The sequence below is a fragment of the Primulina huaijiensis genome, chromosome 4, assembly GCF_012295235.1.
Source record: "Primulina huaijiensis isolate GDHJ02 chromosome 4, ASM1229523v2, whole genome shotgun sequence".
Classification (NCBI taxonomy): Eukaryota; Viridiplantae; Streptophyta; class Magnoliopsida; order Lamiales; family Gesneriaceae; genus Primulina; species Primulina huaijiensis.
Genome location: NC_133309.1, coordinates 12,858,674 through 12,880,787, shown reverse-complemented (window position 1 = coordinate 12,880,787; position 22,114 = coordinate 12,858,674). Strand labels below are relative to the sequence as shown.

General features: G+C 39.6%; 2 protein-coding genes and 1 long non-coding RNA gene across 5 annotated transcripts; 1 reads left to right on the top strand and 2 right to left on the bottom strand.

Moving 5' to 3' along the window:
- The first annotated feature begins 6,278 nt into the window (after positions 1-6,278).
- LOC140975315 (uncharacterized) lies at positions 6,279-18,779 on the top strand. 3 transcript variants are annotated; one of them, XM_073438977.1, is made up of 4 exons: positions 6,279-7,887; positions 8,411-8,607; positions 8,698-8,845; positions 18,464-18,779. In XM_073438977.1, the coding sequence occupies exons 1-3, from the start codon at positions 6,403-6,405 to the stop codon at positions 8,831-8,833; spliced, it is 1,818 nt and encodes a 605-aa protein (XP_073295078.1). In that variant the 5' UTR covers positions 6,279-6,402; the 3' UTR covers positions 8,834-8,845; positions 18,464-18,779. The 3 variants fall into 3 exon arrangements, with proteins under 3 accessions (XP_073295078.1, XP_073295075.1, XP_073295077.1); XM_073438974.1 differs by having other exon boundaries at positions 18,471-18,778; XM_073438976.1 differs by lacking the exon at positions 18,464-18,779 and adding an exon at positions 9,066-9,135.
- Positions 12,564-18,236, bottom strand: LOC140975316 (uncharacterized). Its single transcript, XR_012174950.1, has 2 exons — positions 17,920-18,236; positions 12,564-14,029 (listed from the first exon to the last, which is right to left on the bottom strand). It is a non-coding gene; the product is annotated as an uncharacterized lncRNA (long non-coding RNA).
- A 2,918-nt stretch (positions 18,780-21,697) lies between the features above and the next one.
- Positions 21,698-22,114, bottom strand: LOC140974902 (uncharacterized). Its single transcript, XM_073438391.1, has 2 exons — positions 21,980-22,114; positions 21,698-21,886 (listed from the first exon to the last, which is right to left on the bottom strand). The coding sequence occupies exons 1-2, from the start codon at positions 22,112-22,114 to the stop codon at positions 21,698-21,700; spliced, it is 324 nt and encodes a 107-aa protein (XP_073294492.1).

Below are 22,114 nucleotides of genomic sequence, written 5' to 3'. Positions count from 1 at the left end.
ATAAGTACCCGGGTAGCTCCCACGCTTCTGGCTGCTCGAAGTCCTGCCAATACAGCTTCATACTCTGCCTCATTGTTGGATGCTCGAAATTCCAACCTTACCGCTAACTTCACCTCCTCCCCAGCTGGTGAAATCAGTACCACTCCCACCCCACTTCCCTCCTTCGAAGATGAACCATCCACGTATACTTTCCAAGGGTCCTCATTTTCTTGATGCACGGTCTCAGCCAGAAAATCGGCTAAGGCTTGTGCTCTAATAGCTGTTCTCGGCTCATACTGGATGTCATACTCTCCCAGTTCAGTAGTCCACTTGACCGAACGACCAGACATATCTGAATGAGTTAAGATCTTCCCCAATGGACTGTTGGTGAGTACCACAATTGGATGAGATATGAAATATGGCCTCAAACGTCTTGCTGTCATCACCAAAGCCAAAGCCAATTTTTCCAACCCTGAGTATCTGATCTCTGCCCCTTTGAGTGCATGCGAAACATAGTAAACCGGCTGTTGAACGGATCCATCTAGCTTGACAAGGACCGAACTCACAGCTCCTTCAGTGGCAGATAAATATACCCACAAAGGCTCACCAGCTGCCGGCTTGGCCAGGACAGGAAGCTCGGCAAGATATTCCTTCAATTCTGTGAAAGCCTTCTCACAATCCGGACCCCATTCAAATTTTTTCGCCTTCCGCAAAGTCCGGAAGAACGGTAAGCTTCTGTGAGCAGACCTCGAGATAAACCTCGCCAACGCTGCGATCCTCCCCGTCAACTTCTGCACATCATTCGGTCCTCGGGGAGAAACCATGTCTTGGATAGCTCGAACCTTCTCGGGGTTAGCCTCAATCCCTCTCTCTGTCACCATATAACCCAAAAACTTTCCACTCCTCACCCCGAAGATACACTTTTGAGGATTCAGCTTCAGCCCGTAGGATCTGAGGGTGGCAAAGGTTTCCACCAAATCTGGTATGAGCTGGGCTGAGTCTTTTGATTTTACCATGATGTCGTCCACATACACTTCGACATTCCTTCCCACCTGCTCAGAAAAGACTCTATCCATCAATCGCTGATACGTGGCTCCGGCATTTTTGAGTCCGAAGGGCATGACCACGTAACAGAAAGTTCCTTCAGAGGTGATGAAACTCACTTTATCTTGATCCTCCACAGCCAAGGGAATCTGATGGTACCCTTGATAAGCGTCCAACATGCACAAATACTGATGTCCAGCTGTGGAGTCCACCAATTGATCTATCCGAGGCAAAGGATAACAATCTTTAGGACATGCCTTGTTGAGATCTCTGAAGTCCACACACATCCTCCACTTTCCTGAACTCTTCGGAACAAGAACGACATTCGAGAGCCAAGTAGGAAACTGTACCTCTCGAATGTGCCCAACATTGAGCAACTCTCCCACCTCCTTTTTTATAACTATATCTTTCTCGGGCCCGAGGTGTCTTTTCTTCTGCTTCACGGGACGAGAATTTGGTAAAATGTTTAATTTGTGTTCTGCTACATCGGGGCGCGTCCCTGTGAGCTCTTGGGCTGACCAAGCGAACCCGCTGAGATTAGCATGTAAACAATTAATGAGTTCATCCCTGATCTCTGGGTCAAGGTCAGGGGCTATCCTTAGCGTCTTCTTATCGGGCCCCAATGCCACGATCTCCGGCTTCTCATCCATCACCTCATGAACCTCCCTCACTACTACGGGCAACCCGCTTCGCCCCCTTCTGATCATAGTGACCTTCACACGCGCCCTCTTCCCCTCTTCTTTCACTATCCCCTCGTAACACCGACGCGCGACCCTCTGGTCCCCGCATAAGACTCCAACCTCCTTCCCTACAGGAAACTTCAACTTCTTATGATACGTGGACGCTACAGCTCTGAAATCCTTTAGGGCTGGTCGCCCCAGAATTCCATTATAAGCGGATGGGGTGTCCACCACAGTAAATGTTGTCATCTTCGTTACCCGCCGAGGCTCATGTCCCAAAGATAGAGGAAGGACAATCTGACCCAACGGTGGGATGGCATGTCCTGCAAACCCATATAGAGGAGTGGAGATCGGCTCGAACTCAAATCCCTCCACCTTCATCTGATCCAGAGTGCTCTTGAACAAGATATTCACTGAGCTTCCATTATCAATAAAGATTCGTGCCACATCGTAATTGGCAACGGTTGCTGTCACCACCAAGGCATCGTTATGTGGAGCCACAACGCCTCGGAGGTCTTCCGGCCCAAAACTGATGACAGGATCTTGGGGTAAGTCTGCACCCCTGGATATCTCAAAATTCTCCATCCTCCTCCCGTGTGCTTTCCGAGCTCGCCCAGAGTCTCCATCAGTAGCACCCCCCGAGATCATGTGAATCATTCCTCTCGTGGGGTGGTTATCTTCATCTGCTCTCCTCCTCGGCTCGACAGGTTCCCGAGGAACATCTTGACCCCGCCCTTCTCTTCTCGGCTCTCCGACCCTCTGGTTGATCCAAGGAGGACCTCGACCTCGCCTAGGAGATGGGCGAGGCTTCGGTCGGTCCCCGGATGAGGATGCCTCTCGTTTGTCCGCCGGAGGCATCCTAACACCGCCCTCCGCTCTCTGCGACTTCTCCCACCTTCCCTCTGGCTCCCTCACCTCCATTACCTTATCGCGATTCCTGTTTAGAGGAACATGTGATGAGAATTGTCCTCTACTTCTATTTCTGTCCTCCTCCTTCTCCCCTGAACCTCTCTTCCTACCTCCTCTCTCTCCCCCCTCCATCCTACTTCCCCCGGGCCGCTGCTCCATCCTTCTATACCGTTGGGCATCCTCTAGATTTACATACTTTTCCGCCCGAGCCAGCAAGTCATCATAGGTCGACGGAGGTTTCTTGACCAGTGATTTAAAAAACTCCCCTCCTCTCAAGCCTTGGGTGAAGGCACTTATCATGATGTCCGGGGTAGCTGATGGTATCTCCAGCGCTGCATTGTTAAAACGCTGGACAAATTCTCGCAAAGTCTCAGACTCCTGTTGTTTCATCACGAACAGGCTCAAATAATTTTTTTGGTGCCTCTTACTGCTAGCAAATCGGTGCAAGAATGCAGCTGAAAAGTCCTCAAAAGAACGTATGGAGTTGGGCTGCAGGGTGTTAAACCACTGCTGGGCTGACCTCACCAACGTGCCCAGAAACACCCTGCACCTAACTCCATCTGAATATTGGTGCAACAAAGCTGCATTTTCAAATCTCCCCAAGTGTTCCTCAGGGTCAGTATGTCCGTCATACTCACCAATGTTAGATTGTCGGAAATTCAGAGGAAGCCCTTCCTCCAAGATGGCTAGTGAAAAAGGGCTTCCTCTCTTGGGTACCGGCGCTCTGCTTCCTACCTGCTCCCTCAACCTCCGTATCTCCTTCCACATCTCCCCCATCTCACTAATCTCCCCAGTTGGGAGGGGTTGCGTCTCCTCCACCCTGCTCTGGTGGATTTCAACATTTTCCTCACGTTCCTGACGGGCGGCCTGCTCCTCTACAAACACAGACTCTTGATTTCTTTTCATGGCCTCATCCACTGTCCGGGTGATAAATTGGCCCAACTGCTCTAGGGTTAAGTTCCCCACGTTCTCATTGGGACGGGTTTGCTCGACCCTTGTCTCGTGAAGGGGCTGCTCGGTTCTTGTCTCTTGACGAGGTTGTTCCTGTCTCGTCTCAAGACGCGGTTGTTCATGTCTTGTCTTGTCCTGAGCCTGAAATCACAAATAAGACCGTTAGAAGGGGGCCAGGAGGGTGTCCTGGCGTAGCCCCACCGACGCTCAAGTCAGAGACTGAGGATATATGGGGGAGCAGCTAAGGGTGCTGCTGAAAACAATACAGTGAATAATTAACCGTACCATCAAACCTGGTATTTATAGGAGAATACATGGGCTTCTCATGGGCCCTTCACCTGTGGGCCCTGAATATGGACCGGATCTTGATGGGCTCATCCCTGGGGTATCAAGACCCTAAGGGACCTATCATACCCACGGACCCATCCCCATGCACGCTGGAAATCGCAATCACTCGCTCGCCTCCAAGAACTACAACCCGCGGCCAACCCTCCTAGACCACGTTCGATTGGCTTCAGGGGTGGCTCCAGCAGCATTCGAGCCATCCTCAGCCATGACTCAGACCTCCCACGACCTGGTTTAATCCTTGGATTGCCCCTTGCACCGCCAGCTCCAAACTTTTAACGCGATATCCCCCAAACCGAGCCATCCTATGGACACCACTCATGATCCAAAACAATCCACCTCAAGTCTCGAGTCCAGCACTATTTCCTTTATCCCAAGACATGTCTCGGCCCCTTAGCAACAGCAGCCAACCACCCCTTGCACGACACATGAAGAAACATGAGTGATCATCAACAAAAACGCAATAATTCATGCAGAAACCTTCACCGAGAAACACATATGCATAGATCGAAAGTTTTATGTGTTTTTACACAAACTTTACACATATTAACAGCGTGTATGATGCTCAAGGGAAGAACATGTGTGCCTTGATGTTTTTGTGAACAGAAGATAGAAGAATACACGTCCGAGGCGTGGGGGAAAGCTCTAGCTTGAAGGAAATGGAGGAACCGAATTTTCTTGCTACTGAAACTCACGAGGAGGCTGATGAGTGGAGGGGGTGGGCGGCTGATAGAGTTTGATTAGGTTTAAGGTTAGTTAGGTGATAGGTTTAAGCTTAAATAAATGGTTAATGGGCCTAGCATAAAAATTATAGGGTAAAAAATGGGTTTGGAGCCCATTAAGCTTACAATTGGGCCCATGAAGTCCAAATACAGACCCGAAAAATATTTCGTTTATGTAAATTTTTGAAAATATTGCCCGAACCCTCAAAAATTCCTCTGTTTCGATAAAATTTACATATCGAAGAAAAATATGCTCTGACGATTAAAAATACTCAACAAAGCTCATTTCTTGAAAAATACATTTAAAACACCTCATATTAATTAATAAAAAATTAATCATGTAATAAAAATAAATTTCCTGAAAATTCCCCGGTCTCCGTTCCTCGAACGAGCACGAAATGCATTTAGAATGAACTCTTGAAATAATTGTGAAATAAATCTTATCATGCAATAATTATGCATTAAATGCATAAAAATAAATAAACACACCATTTAAATTAAATCCTAGATTGTATGCATTCAGGTTACGTGAATTAAATTCGTGGACCTTATAGAAGAGCTTGGAGGGGCTGCTGTTATCTTCGAAATGTGATGGTCCTGAAGTGAGGGAGGGACGGCTACTGCTGAAGGGGAGGTTTAGGGCTTCACAAAGTAGGGTTTTGGATAATATAATTATGCACTAATGGGCCAATAGTAATAATTAGAGGAGTTAAAATGGTTTTGGGCTCATTAGGCTTTAAAATAAACCCATCAAGTCCACTGACACTCTCGGAAAATAATTCTTTTAGGTACGTTTTAGAAAATATTGCCCGAACCCTTCAAAAGTTCTCTGAATCGTTAAAATTTGTGTACAGGCTAAAATTATAACCCGACGAGTAAAAATACCCAACCAAGGCTCATTTCCAAAAATCATACTTAAATACACCATATATTAAATAATTAAAAATAATTATTTAATAAAAACATTTTTCCTGATTATCTCCGGTCTTCGTTCCTCGTTCGAGCGCGAAATTCAACTTAAGGCTCTAATGCATGAACTTTAATAAACCAAGAATTAAAACACAACTTCATGAAATAAGCATGCATTTAATGCATTAAAACAATTTAATAAAATAAATAAAGAATTTGGTAATTTTAATGCATGTGGTTCACGTAGACCGTCAAATTTTCAGGGCGTTAGAACTTTACTATACACCCTTGGGTAAGACACGAAACATGGTTGTGCTAAGTGAATTTGCGCCAGAAACCATCGGTTGCAATTGTGTGGTTGGGCTGTGAGGAGCAGTCTGTAAAACTCGGTGGATATAACCCGACGACACTCTTGTCAAAAAGATAAACTGTTCAATTTATTATACTGAAGCATGATTAGCCATTATATATANCGAAATTGTATGTTTTGGGGCTATATGTCTTTAAGAACAGACTCGATAAGTATAACAATGTCACGTACCAAAATAATAAAAATTAAGGATATTTTTGAAAATTTTAAAAAATTTGGTGAGTTAAAAAAAAGATTTAGATGGATAAGGAGCAAGTAGAAAGTTAAGCGTGAGAAAAGGACCGATTACAAATTTCCCCAAACAAATTTACGTTTTTGCTTCGTTATTTTTTATTTTTATTTTTATTTTTAGTTTTTAACAAGTTTTTGCCTTCATTATTTTTTCTCATCTTAAACATGATATTTTACAAATTGCCGCCATTGAAGGCTTTGGAAGCGTAGCCCTAGCAGTGGTTTTGAAGCAGAAGTTCGGTTTAAAGATTAGAAGAAGGCTATGGATGAATCCGAAGTCCCTATTGTTTATGATTTGCTTAAGAACAATGGTGAAGTTGGTGGCACAGAACATGGTTTGTCTGAGAAGAAGAAGACAAAAAAGAGAACAGAAATAGAAAATACCCGTGTTTCTGATGCTCTCAATCCTTCTTTATCTGAAAAGAAAAATAGAGAAAAAACCCTTTTCTCCGAAATTTGTACTGATGACCCCAACCCTTGTTTATTTAAGAAGAGGAAAAGGAAGGAAAAAAGAGAAAATATCCATTTTCCTGAAATCTATACTGATCACCCTGACCCAAGGAAAAATGGAGAGCATACAACGGAGGAGAAATCACATATTGTTGTTGTTTCCCCCTATTTTGTCCCGAAATGCCTGAAGAAGGAAGATTCCGGAGTTCGTGTTAAAGCTAAGCGAGAAAAGATGAGTAACAATACCCATTGTTCTGATTCCTATACCGATGATGCTGGACCTTGTTTATTTGAGAAAAAGAAGAGGAAAAGGAGAGAGCACCTGATGAAGGAGAAATCAGACGTTGTCGTTTCCCATGATTTTACCCCGAAATGTCTGAAGGAAGAAGATCTGGGAAGTGGGTTTCCAGTTTGTGTTAAATCTAAGCGAGAAAAGAAGAGAAAGGATGAAGTTAATACTCATTTTTCTGAAATCTGTACTGATGGCCCTGACCCCAGCTTATTTGAGAATAAGAAGAAGAAAAAGTTGAGGAAAAACCGAGAAAATCCAATGACAAAAGAATCAGAAATTGTTGTTTCGCCTTATTTTGGCACACAAGAATCGGGAAATGGGTTTCCAGTTTGTGTTAAGACTAAGGGAAAGATGAAGAGAAAAGTTGAAGATACTAGTGCTAAAGAATATACTAGCGTTGGACTTAGGAAGAGAGTGGAGCTGGAGCCTGGGTTTCTGGATTCATTCAGTGTCGAACACCGTGCAAGTGCTGTGGACAAGGCAATGCATGAGGCTTGGTTGGATGATTTCTTTTCACAGTTTGCTTATACTGGTGGGACCAAATCTTGTCCTTTGCAGTGTAATACTAGCGGAAAGAATGTTAACAAGTGTAATTTGGGTGCTGAGGGTAAAATGAAGTTAAGTAATGGCGGAAAGGGTATTTGGGACAAGGGTAGAGTAGTTTCTCCTTATTTTGTGAAGGAAGCTAAGGCTGATTTGATTAAACAGGTACAAAAGAAGGAATGTGTCTCTGTAAGAAAAGTTTCTCCCTATTTTTCCAGCTCCGAGCAAGAGGATGTGCATTTGGGCAAGGTGAAAACCGAAGGTCAAAAGCCAAAAAGAAAGAAATCAAGCCCTTCTCTTACTAAAGCCGAGAAGAGAGACGAGGCATATAGAAGAATAACTCAAGATATCACTTGGAAGCCTCCACTGCTGAAACAAAAACTTATCCAACATGATCATGCCTCTGATCCTTGGAGGGTTTTGGTCATATGCATGCTTTTGAACAAGAGTGGTGGCCTGCAGGTTAGTTCTTATGTTATCTTTTTATCATCATTTTAGCTACCTTGATTAATTCATTTGAGCTGTAATGTTTTACCAATGTTAAGTTTACTGGAAAAACACACGCACCCATATCTGGTGTTTTTTGTACCAGGAGCATTCATAGTGCAATATTTATATTTGTGTTATAATTTACTGTTAGACTGCAAGATCATATATAAGATGAGATGGTGCACCAAAACCAACTTAGTTTCAGTACACATGACAAGTAGGAAGTTGAGATTGTGAATATTTGTCCTTACGCCATACAGAAAGACTGTTAATTCATGTCCATTTTCTAACAATTTACGCTGAACCAAACTGAGATTCATGGTGATAATTTCCTACATAAAAAATATTGTCATATTGAATAATTTTTCTTTAAATGAAGCTATATATTATGCGGCAATCAACTGTGAGTTACATTTTTATTAATTTCTGACCGAATTAATCATGTTTGTGGAATATTTTATCATGACCGCACTGATTACAGTGAACTGTGTTGTAGCTTAAGAAAATTCTATCGGATTTTTTCAATCTCTGTCCAAATGCCAAGAGAGCTACAGAGATTCCAGCAGGGGACATCGAAAATGTTATAAGAACTTTAGGCTTACAAAGGAAGAGGTCTGTGGCAATTCAGCGATTGTCAAGGGAATATCTGGAAGAGAGCTGGACTCATGTAACTGATCTCACGGGCGTGGGCAAGTAAGTTCGATTTAATTTAGTGATGGATATAAATTATATGATCTTCTTTGCCAAAAACACAATTTAATACTGTATTTTCTAACTGGTCAGATACGCAGCTGATGCATATGCAATATTCTGTACGGGAAAGTGGGAACGTGTGAGACCATGTGATAAAGAGCTGGTTAGATACTGGAGATACCTCCGTGATCACTTTTCTTCAAAGGGAACTTTAAGTGATCCATAACTTATTCGCGAGGTTATTTACTCTTGAATTTTCCATGTCCTTTTTGTGATCCACATACATGCGAGGATGTCTTCAATAATCTTATCAAGCATGCTTCTTCGATGTGTGAATCATCATGTGAAGTTATATTTATGCCTACAAGGCTTAATATGCTTTCCTCTTACCATCTGAAGTTTGATAAATTTAATGCTTTTATGCAATTTATTAGTTTCTAAAGATTTTTTTTTGTTAGATATTGGAGATACCTCCGTGATGACTTTTCTTCAAAGAGAACTTCAAGTGATCCATAACTTATTAGCGAGGTTATTTACTCTTGAATTTACCATGTTTTTTTTGTGATCTTCATGCGAGGATGTCTTAAATAATCTTATCAAGCATGCTTCTTTGATGCGTGAATCATCATTTGAAGTTATATTTACGCCTACGAGGCTTAGTATGCTTTCCTCCTACCATCTGTGTCAAAATATATGGAGAAAGCAATTTTCTGTATTGAGATCCTAAATCTCACAAATACAAGAGAATAGTCACAAAGCCTATTTATACTAGAAAAGTCAACAATAAAAGAAAGTGTGGGTGAGGGAAAAAACGTGTTTCCGAAAACCAGCACTCAACACTCCCCCTCAAGCCTTGTTAGATTTCGAACACCAAGCTTGGAAATGAGATACGCATGTTGGTTTTTGTTCAAACTTTCGGTAAAGGCATTTGCCAACTGCTAGTTCGTTGGAACATAGCTAGTCGAAATAACTCTGTTCTTGATTTTCTCATGAACTAAGTGACAATTGATTTCTATGTGTTTGGTTCGTTCATGATACTTGTGATTTGCTGCTATATGCATCACTGCCTCATTGTCACATTGCAATGGTACTGGAGTCCATGTCTTTGTAAATACCAAGAATCCAAACAATCTCACAGCTAGTGTTTGCCATGGCTCTGTAATCAGCTTCTGCTGAGGACCTTGAGATTGTGCTCTGTTTCTAGGTCCGCAATGATATCAAGGAGTTTCCAACTTTGATACAGTAACCAGTTAGAGATCGCCTACTCATCGGACAACTAGCCCAATCCGAATCACGATATGTTGAGATCTTTAAATCGTTTGCTTCTGGAAATATAATACCAAGACCTGGAGACCCTTAAGATATCTCACCACTCGAATGGCAGCATCCATATGGGATTTCTTTGGAGCATGCATAAATTGACTAAGATTTTGCACTACATAATATATATTTCTTCGTGGAATGGTTAGTTATATCAATCTTCCAGCCAAACGCTTATATGAGCTCGCATCTTCCAACAAAGCATCCTTAGATGTGGTAGATTTGTTCTTACATCCTATTGCATCAAATTAATGGCTGGTGAGTTTAAGGTTCTGCTCTATCGGAGTTTCACAAGGCTTAGCTCCTGCCATTCCAAAATCTGCTATAAGTTCCAATGCATACTTCCTTTGGCACAAGTAAAGTCCCTCTGCTGACCTTGCCACTTCAATCCCGAGGAAGTACTTCAATAAACAAGATCTTTCAACTGAATATTCGAATGTAAAAATGCTTTTAAGGAATTAATATCTTCATCATTATTTCCTGTGATTACAATGTCATCTACATACACAATCAACAAAGTAACAAATGCTCCATGGCGCCGAACAAACAACGAATGGTCATGCTCAGATTGAGTGTAACCAGCAACCACCATTTTACTAGCAAACTTGTTGTTTCATTGTCTACAGGCTTGTTTAATCCCATATAGACACTTGCGGAGTTTACACACCTTACGCTCCCCCTCGACGCAATATTTATGCGAAAGGGACATATATATTTCCTCATCCAAATCCCCTTGAAGAAAGGCATTGGTAACATCCATTTGGTACAATAGCCAACCATGAGCCGCAACCAAACTTAACAAGCTTCTACTGGTAACAATTTTGGCGGTGGGTGAGAAAGTATCATGGAAATCAATACCGGGTTGTTGCGTATATCCTTTAGCAACTAACCGGGCTTTAAATTTATCTACCAAACCATCGGAATGATATTTCACCTTAAAAACCCATCGACAACCAATCTAGACAGTCTCCTTAGGAAGATCAATTACATCCCAAGTATGGTTGGATTCAAGGGCTGCAATTTCTAAAGCCATTGCATCTTTCCATCTAGAATCAGCTATTGCCTCGTGATAGTACTGTGGTTCCTTAACAAAAGAAATAGATGCAAGGAAACTTTGACAGGAAGGAGAAAAATGAGAATAATTGAGAAAATCAGAAATGGGGTACAAACAGTGGTTAGACAAGGTGGGACAAGCATAATATGTTGTCCAAATAGGTGGGATGGTGGAGCGAGAAGAACGCGGAGGATGATAAGTGACATTAGAAGTTAGAAGATAATGAATGGAAGAGGTATCAAAAACTTTGTCAACTAAAGACGAATGAGAAGGAAAATCTGGAGGACTAGAACAAATATTAGCAAAAAGAGAAGTATCTTCATGAAATACCACGTCTCTAGAGACGAAACAATTTCTTGGTATGGAGATTCAAAACCTTGAATCACTTTTGGGTAGTGGAATATCCAAGGAATACACAAGGAGTGGCTCGGGGAGACAACTTATGTCCCATTGGCAATGAAGCATCATAGCACAAACAACGAAACACACGCAAATGAGTATATGAGGGGGAAGTACCCATGAGCAATTCATAAGGAGTTTTATTGTGCAAAATGGAACTAGGAGATTTGTTAATATGATATGTGGCAGTCAACACACAGTCTCCCCAATAATGAAGAGGAAGAGAAGATTGGAAACGCAATGCACGAGCAATATCAAGAATATGCCTATGTTTGCATTCCAAGGCATTATATGTCCTAATAATCTGGACCTTGTTAGAAAATTGAGTTTGAACAAGACGAAAGAATGCCTTACGAATGTGAAGCACATCTAATTCGGAGTGCATAAGATACACTCATGTGCCACGAGAAAAATCATCCACAATGGACAGAAAATCTCTCTCCCCATTCAAAGTTGGGGTATTGATTTGCCTCCAAATATCCATATGAAGTAAATGAAAAGAGTGTAAAGATTTAGTGTCACTGTGCAAAGGAAACTTCAATCTTGCTTGCTTAGACTGTGGACAAACAGAGCAATGTAAGAGAGAGAAATTATTGGGCAAGAAAGATAGCAAACACATTCTTGATTCAGACATATGACTTAGTCGCTTATGCCACAAAGATTCTTTTGCAGGAGCACAAGTAGGATTCTTTTTTTGCAACAATAAAGTATTACACTGAGAAAAAAGGTGAACGTAAGCTATTTAGAGGCTGACACAGGATCTTCAAAGAATGAGGAGCTTCAAGGTAATAAAGTCCATTTTTTTCTTTGACAATCCCTACAATCTTCCCAATTTTGAGGTCCTGAAAGAGGCGAAAATGAGGGTAGAATATAACAAAACAATTATTAGAGTTGGAAATTTAGATATTGACAATAGATTGATTTGAAAATCTAGAATGTGGAGAATATTATAAAGAGTAATTGTGGAAGATAAAGCCACTGAACCTAGCGACTAATGAGGGTAGTACTACCATTAGGCAAATTCACTGAACTATTGGAATCCAACATGGACATAGGATTTTGCAGCAAATTCAGATCCCCAACCATGTGTTCATTAGCACCACTATCAACAATCCAATTACAAGGTGGCTTGGAAACATGAAATGTATTCAAATTACCTGCCAATTGTCATATTCACCACGGGTTCAGCACTTGTTTGAAGGTTGTTATTGCCCAAAAGCTTCAGGATTTCTGCATACTGTGCCGAAGTAAACACAAGAGCGGTACTAGGAGCTGTGTTAGGAATAGGACCAGAAGTGTGCAAAGGTTGAGCTTCAACATTCTCAACCAAATGCACATCAACAACATTCTTATGTCCTCTACAATAACCTTGCCCAAAGCGTTTATTACCACCACCTTTATTTTGTCCTCGGAAGAAACGATGCCACAGCGGATAACCAACAATCTTATAGCAATTCTCTTTCGAGTGTCCATGCCAATTACCATACTCACACTTCATGATATCCTTTCGTTGGTCATTCGGCCTACTCTGATTTGAATAAAACACAGTTGGTGGATGCTCAATACCAGACAATGAATGATGAGATTCCTCTTGAGAAAAAATTGAGAAAGGTTGCCCTATTGTAGGTAGAGGCGACATCATCATAATCTGACTCCGTATAGCAACATAACTTTCGTTCAACCCCATCAAAAATTGGAGCAATCGATGTTGTTGATCATGTTCGACATATCTTTTAGCTGCAGCACACTCGCATGATGGCAAAATCACTAAGGAAGCAAACTCATCCCAAAGTTGTTTAAGCTTGCAATAATATGCAGAAATAGTGCTTTATCCTCGGATCAATCGTCCTATGTCCCAATGCAAGGAAAAAATGTGAGAACCATTGACCTTATCAAATTGTTCCCTTCAGATTGCCTTCAGTCGAATAAACAATTCCACCGAAAATTTCTCTAGAAACAGTATTCAATATCCACGACAAGACAAGAGCATTACATATCTCCCGTTGCAATATTGTTGCCCTACCAGCTTCAGGTTTCTTATAAGTACCGTTCTTATTCTTAGCTTGCAACACTATCAACATAGCTCTTCTCCAAATGCCATAATTTTCAGTTCCTACAAACTGATCATTGACGAAATTCATACCTTGAGTATCTGAGGGATGAATGAACACAGGATCATTGAAATTAGGTCCTGGAATCGAAGTTGCGAGCTAAGAAATCCTCGAAGATAAAATTGGTTGATCAAGTGTGATACAAAAAATTCACAATCCAAAAGATCGAGAGCTCGGATCTGAATCTCCTTACTCTAATACCATGTCAAAATATATGGAGAAAGCAATTTTCTGTATTGAAGATTCTAAATCTCATACATACAAGAGATTAGTCACGAAGCCTATTTATTCTAGAAAAGTCAACAATAAAAGAAAGCGTGGGGAAAGGGAAAAAACGTGTTTAAAAAACCAGCACTCAACAATCTGAAGTTTGATTAATTTAATGATTTTATGCAATTTATTAGTTTCTGAAGATTTTTGTTTAGTTTTGCTTTTTTGGGACCATGGTTGGATCATAGAAGATCCGGGTCACCGTGTACTCCTTAGCGGGTTTTATTTATCCACATTCTTTATTTGTTTATCTACTCTTGCCTTCGTTCTCCTCTGTTAGAGTAGATGTCCTGCAAGTCAACTTTTGATTAAAGAATTTATTGACTCAAGTGAAATAAACAATCTTTATTTTAATATAATTTAACTTTTCATGTTTTCATTTTGCTTTATCTGTATACCCATGCAATCAGCATAAATAAAGTCCTTGATTATACTTTAATACAAATGAATCGTAATTCGATGTTGAAACTCATTTGTAAACACTGTATAATCTAAATTCGTTCCTAGTCGATTCTGCCGCCTAAAACATGGATAAAGGTCGCTTGCGCTTGAGACTAGAATCGAGAGGATAAGTCCGTAGTTATGATTGTACACCATCAGTTCTTACGACCCTGGACAACACTGAGGCTCTATATGGTAGGGCTGTGCTTTGACTCGTTTACCGACTCCAGGAGGGTCATCAGGTGGCGAGATGGGGTACAGTTGCGACACATGTAGGAGCCAGTGCATTGTAGTCGGGAATTCACCATTCATCTACGGGTGTGGATAACTTATGTGATCTGATGAAATAATAGTTCATGGAATCTCTGGCCATAGTATGAGATGTACATTAGAGAAGGAGTTCTCCGGTTGTACATACGATGCCACTATTTATTATCAAAGATGCGTCACATAATTATCGAATTATTATGCAATCCTCGACGAACCAATGGTTGCAGATTCGATCGTAATATATGAGATGAAAGGACCGTACTATACTTTAATCATAATCGACTGGTTCTTGCAGGCACTATCAGTGATACCTAGGGAATCATGGGGCGATGCTATTGGACGCTCTTACCATGATTCGATAGGTTTAATCAGAAATATGATTTCTAACATTCTCATGATCAATGGTTGATACATAGAATGGAACAAATTAGAGTAAGCCCGAATAAAGGATTATGTCTTGAATCACAAAGAGTTGTGAACCCACGGCTAGCTGTATCCCTAAATCATTGAGGGTTACACAAGCACTAGTTTACTTGTTCCCGTTGAGATAATAAATTCAATGAGTTGAATTTATAAGAAATAAGTTGATATGATCAATCGATTAGTTTATAAATAAAGTTTATAAAAGCTTATAGAAATTTGGAGATCATGACTTGTTAAGACAGTCGAAGGAGTACACCTGCCTCATTTAGACATTGATGATCTCGAAATTAAAGTGTGCATCATAATAACAAATAAGTTGAAATTGTCACATCGATGATGTTGGATCGTCGATCGGGATTATGATGATATTAATATAATGGGAGCATGGATCATGGGCTTGTAATCATATAAACACATCATGCTAATTTATTAAAGTTCAAATGAGCTTTAATAAAGTATATTTTAATTGAGTTAAAATATAGCTCATTAAGTTTTTATAAAATATATGGTATTTATTTATGTAATATGAAAATATTTATGATACTATAATTTTAAAAACTTGCACACAAAGCAAAAAAATATTGATGCATAATATTCTCAAAAATTTTGTATTGATTCGAGATTGACCATGAATAAAATGCAATAAGAATCTTTCATTAACTTAATTAATTAGATTAATTAAGTAAAAGGAAGATTAGTATTAAAATAAGATTTTATTATTCTTATTACACACGCCATGCATTCAAAAAGGGCATGGATTTTGGAATCTATAGTTTACTTAATTAATTAGATTATTAATGTGGGGACCCGGACGCTAATCATGTTCTTAATCGTCATTGGGACTAATTAATCAATTATAATAAACAGGGTCTAAATTTTTTTTTTTATAAATATAATATCAATTGCGGAACGTAATGGAATCACTCTACTATACATATCAGTATAAAAGTAAAGTACAAGTCTTGTACTATATACAATCATTTACAAACTAAGGTTCAACTACTAAATATCAAGTGTTCAACCCTATCTCAGATCAAGTCCGTAGTCTCCACTCTAATCACGATCTCTCTCTTCATTTCCTCGACCCTGAACCTGTCCCACCTGTTGTCATGCACACATACAAACACGACAACAGCCGGATAACTCCGACGAGAATAAATCCCAGTATAAATCAACGAAACATGCAATCATATAATTAATATAAAGCATGAAGCAAATATCAGATATATATCAAAATATGAAACATAATTAATATCAAACTATCAATCATACTCGTGACTCCACGACTCAGACTAGACTCAATCCTAGTCTAGGGATCCCGGTTTCCAGATGTTGGTATTCCTATATCGACCAACAGTAATAGAAGAAACTCNACTTGTGTCGATCTCCCAATACCACATTGACTTGTACCTTTCTTTTGTTGCAGTTCTGACGACGTTCCCGTCTGGAATTCAAAGTCTGCCAATACACGATCTGGCAATGGACAATATCAATTAATTCCATATCAATATACTGTTCAAATCAATACCAATCTGATCAATCTGGATTTAACTCAAAATCAACGGCATAACGGGACAATCTCGATATCCCCGTTAATACAACATCAATAGATAAAAGCTACAATCTATAATCAATATCCAATACAATCTGTAATCCAAGCATAATCCAAATCTGTCCAATACCACTCAATATAATCTGAAAAATCTTAATAAATCCGAAATCAATCTGTTTCTTAATCTGACTTCGATTCTATGATGTCTAGCATGTCAAGAACATCATATATGAATCCTATTCAATTCTGACAATAGCATAATTTCAAAACATATCAAAACGTAACAAAACTTACGTCCAGTTGGAGCCTGCGTCGATAGGAACACAGTACTGAAGTCGAATTCAAAATCTAACGGGCGGATCGAAATATAACGGCGTAAGGATTTTCTATAACTTCTCTCGTTCCTTTTCTCGATTCTTTTCCTTTCCCTTCTCATTTCTAAAGGACTAAGGTTGTTGATATATATAGCATTGCATGATCAGGGCAAGTGGCTTCATTTTTGCTCAACACGTCTCGCGCATATGCGCGACCTTCCTCGGCGCATATGCGGGAGACATTATGTCTCGGCGCGAGCCTGCCCTTCATCCGCGCATGTGCGCGATATTCTCTGAAATTCACATTTGGCTACCGAATACCCCGCGCATATGCGCGCCAACTCGTGGCGCATATGCGCCACATTCTCTGGACCCGGTATATGGCAATGCGCCTCCTCGCGCATATGCGCGCCCTCAAGCCGCGCATGAGCACGCAAAGTTCTGTCCGCGCACAAAAAGCTTCTCGCACAGCTCGAGCATATGCGCGCTATCTCGTCGCGCATATGCGCGAGACCTTCGGGTCTCACACCCTACTCAACTTATGTCATGCCCATTCCTTCCTCGAAGTGGTCCGTCTATCATCCGATCAAGTTATAAATTAATCAATCTCAAATTACAGTGATAAAAATATCAGACATTACAATTAAGTAAATGATGGATTAAAGAAATAATTAGAATTCTTTATTCTAATGGCATAGCATTCATTCGGGATTTTGCAAGGGAATGAAAAAGAAAATTTTCGGCTCTTCCCAAAGAACCATAATTGAAGCTCTCGAAAAATCCCTTTTCATTGCAAGAAAAATTCGGTCACTCATAGTTTGAGAATTGTGTCGGTTTTTAGTGTTCTATCTCTACGCAAAACATCTTCTAATTTTCTAGTGCAAATTAGTAGAGGAACAAGTAATTCGGTCGTGGACCTGATTCGAAGATTAAAGAAGGAGATTTGATGAAAGTTCGTAGGGATCTACAACAAAAGCTACATCCGTTAATACCGGAGTAGTTGGAGCCAAGTGAAATTTCACTAAAGGTATATTACTAAATATCTTATGTATGTTTAATTATTAAAACCATACGAGTGCTCAAAAATATCTTGAATATCAAGATCTAAAATTTTTAAAACTTCCGCTGCGTTTTGGGCACGAGAAATCGAGACCCAACATCCTCATGGTCCAGAGTCCAGATCAAGCAACCAAGCAAGTCAATTCTGGTCTGCTGTACATGGGTTTATTTGAAACTGCAGTTGTCTCAATAAGATTTCGAGTGTAGCTGTTTGAGTTAAATTTTTATTTAAACTCTACATAAAGCTAATGATGATTTTCAACATACATAATCTTCTATTCATTTATCGATTGGAAAGTTTTTTGTAGAGCTAAATGCAAAGAACTAGAACTGCTAGGCCTGTGAAGGGCTGCTGGAATGACAAATTCTTCTACGGTAAAATGCCGATACGTTGGATGTTTGCTTGGACAATACCAATAAGGTTGAACTCAGTAATTTGCTTGGACATAATCTGCTCTGTTAAATTTACTGCTCGGTAAAACTTTTCAAGAACACGATCAACATTTTACTCAAACTCAGCAAAGATTCATCTGAAATATGCAACATATTATTAGTTGCTCGAAATGCGTTTTCTGTCTATGTTTTCTTCTTGATGTTGTGTTAGTTCTCTAATGAAGAAACCTTTTGATCTCCGGATTTGCAGGAGCAAGATTAACATGTTAGCAATGTAGTCACGATCGAGACGGCAATCATGAAATTGGAAGCTATGTAAATGGATTTGCAGCAAAAAAGTCGGTGTGTCGGATTCTATATTTTGGATGCTGCCTTTTGATTTTTGCAGCTTTTGATTGGGTGGAATTCGGTTTCATCCCCCAACATTTGCTTTCCAACTTCTAATTTTATCGGTCAGGTTTACTAATTCCTCCTATTCACGAAAGTCGCATCACAAAAATGGGAAATTATATCTGTGTTTTTTGGCAGTGATTGTTTGAAATCGATGTTGGGATTGCTTGAACGTACCTTTTGTTTTATTTGTCCTGCATGATTTTTAATAGCTAAAAATCAGACGAAAAGTTGGAGAGTCATTAGTTTTTATTTGTCGTTTCTAGCACAAAGATATTTAACTATAAGTTCATAGACGCATAATTTATGTGGAGTGTTATTTATAATAAATATTATAATATAATTATTTTTTTGTAGTATCAATAAGAAATATTAATTTTTGTAGTTTCTAACTTCAAAATTAATGTAAAGTTTAGTTACTGAAACTATAATGTCTCATATTCAACAATTATCTCGCTATGTAAAAATTGGTTTTTCAACGTGTATGTATTCTTCAGATTTGACTACTATCTTCAGTCTACCAATATTTGGTTTTCCTAACTTGTATGTGTCTTCACTTACAATACTTCTCAAGTGGTCATTCATTTCATAATTGACCAAGGATATTTAATTTCGGAGTTTTTATGTGATGAGCTCCAGATTCAACGACTATCATCAACTGATATTACTAGTGTGTTTTTATCATCAATCTTCTCAAAAGCCACTCACTTCCAAAAGTCATCAAAATTTTTAAAGTAATGAAAAAACATAACTTTGCGGAAAAACTAGCAAAAGTTCTCAGGTTAGTGCACCATCCGTCCAGCCAGTTCAGTCATCCAACTCTCCCGTCTCAAAAGTAAAATCCTCACCTGTATCATTCACTCTTAGTGAGTCTATTAACTCAGCATGTCTTAACCATAATAACAAGTAATACGTATATATCCACATGCAACAGCGAAAATACTTTTAATAAAAATAGTTTTTCATTAATATGCATAAATTTAAACATTTTCTTTTATCATATAGTTTTCTTTTCATCATAAACACACACACACACNCGGGGCAACATGATCCACTTTTCCAATATGTGCCTTGGCCTATAGTTGGCGGGGACACCAGCAACCACTTTTACGTTAATGGGTCTTGGCTTGTGGAAATTCAATATTGGGTTCCCACGGGGATTAGTCCCGTAAACGGATTCCACTAGGGCTTAGTCACTCACGAATCCCCATTTCCTTACCCTCACAATTAAGTCACTTCATTCAAAACAATTTCAACATTTCCATCACTTTATAAAAATACATGCATAGATATCACTTTCTTTTAAACCAAGCATACAACACACCTTTTAGCATTTAAAATTTTCCATCCTAAAATTCCATAATCTTTCAAAATGAACATTTTAACATTTATTACATTATTTAGGACACTTCCAGGGCTCTTAACATTTTTCTGGTGCAAAATGATCGTTTTGTCCTTGAAACCCTATTTTTCCCATTTTACCCCATGGACCTTAAACTTTGATCCGAATCCATCCAAAATTACCATTACACCTTAAAACACACCCATAAAGATTTCTTATATGTAAATTTAAGCCTCTTGACTAAATTCATAATTCGTTTTAAAACTTGAATTGAAGTCTAGGTTTTAATCCGAATCAACACAAATCTTAACCAAACTTTGCCATAGCTTAATAACCTCTAACCAACATTTTTTCAACTCAATTCAATCCATTTAGAACCCTTGGAATCGCCTAGGAAACTACTGAATTTTTCTTCACCTTTTGAACCAAACCCTAGCCCAACAAATCCCAAGCTCCTTCGATCCTAGACCCAAACCAACGAGACCAGACTCTAACCAACCACATTAGGACCTAGAACAAAGCCCTTAGGACCCAACTGGACCAGCCCTAGTGAGCCATGCAAGAGGACGTGCATGGTTCGTCCGTCTTGCGCATGGCCACGGCTAGGTTGTGGCCTAGCCGTGCGCCTACCCTTCCTAGCCTCTCCAGCCGTGTGTGGATCACCATGGCTCGATGCTAGGACCCTAACGAGCCCAGCCCCTCGCCAGGAAAGCACCTCACGCGGCCCCCTTCTTGGATTCTCCCCAAAACCGTGCCCTAGCCTTTGCTGAACCCAAAAATCGTGCAGCTCTTGCCCTTCCTTTTCAGCCCTTAACCGTGCATCTATGAGTCCTCAAACCCATTGTAAATCGAGCCCCTAACATCCTAACCTGCCAGCCCCTTCTCTTTAACAAAAACCATCAAGAATCATGCAAGAAAAATAATGTTTTCCATGTATAACCCTTAAAAACGAAAATACCATGATGCTTTGAGATTTTTCATGCAAGAACATATAATCACACATAATATGGTATGAATGATGAGAAAATAAGAAATAAGACGTGCTTTTGCGTGATTTACGCACCAATAAACAATTCTAGACGCGAAGGAATGTTGGCGGAGAGACGGGGAAGACCTTACTGCTTTTTTCTTTCAAAAACCCACATGAAGAACGCCTTAGGGATGTGTGTGTGTGCGTGTGTGGTAGGGAGAGAAAACCCTAGGATTCTAGTAGCGGTGTGCGTGAGTTTTGAAGTGTTTTAGGGTTTGGAAACTCAATCTTTTGATATTAATAATAAGGTAGACAATTGAGCTCGATAATCTCAGTATAATAGGCCCATTATAATGTTGGAAAAATATCTCGTTTAGGAAAATTTTAGAAAATATTAACCGAGCCTCCAAAAAGTCCTTGTTTTCGTTAAAAATCGATTACCGGTTTAAAATACGGCTCGGCGTATAAAAACATCTCAAAAGATACGATTTTCAAAAGTTACCAATTAAATATACTATATATTAAATAATTAAAATAATCATTTAAATTAAAATATTTTCTCTTTCCAGTCCCCGGTCTCCGTTCTTCGATCGCGCATCGAATAACCCTTGAAAACACTGTTTTATGCATTATAATATAAAACCATATTTTTAACAAATAAAAATATCTAACACATTTAATCAAGCAATTAAAATAATTTAATTAGGCATTTTCCATTTTTCCTAGTTTTTAATGCAGTTAAATTACGTTATCACATTTTGGACCTTACATTCCTCCCTCTGTTAAATGAAATTTCGTCCTCGAAATTCAGACTCAACGAATAACTCCGGATAGCGACTCCTCATGTCGGTCTCAGTTTTCCAAGTAGCTTTCTCCTCCGAATGATTTAGCCACTTGACTTTGACCATATGAATGACCTTATTCTGGAGCTTTCTTTCTTGCCTATCAAGAATCTGCGTAGGCCTTTCCTCCTAAGACATATTCGGAGTCAACTGCAGAGGTTCATAATTCAATACATGTGAAGGATTCGACATGTACTTTCGCAGTATCGAGATATGGAACACATTATGCACTCCAGCCAACATCGGTGGCAACCCCACTCCATAAGCTAATTTTCTAATCTTCTCTAGAACCTCAAATGGTCTTATGAATCTCAGACCGAGTTTTCCTTTCCTGCAAAATCTCTTAACACCCTTCAT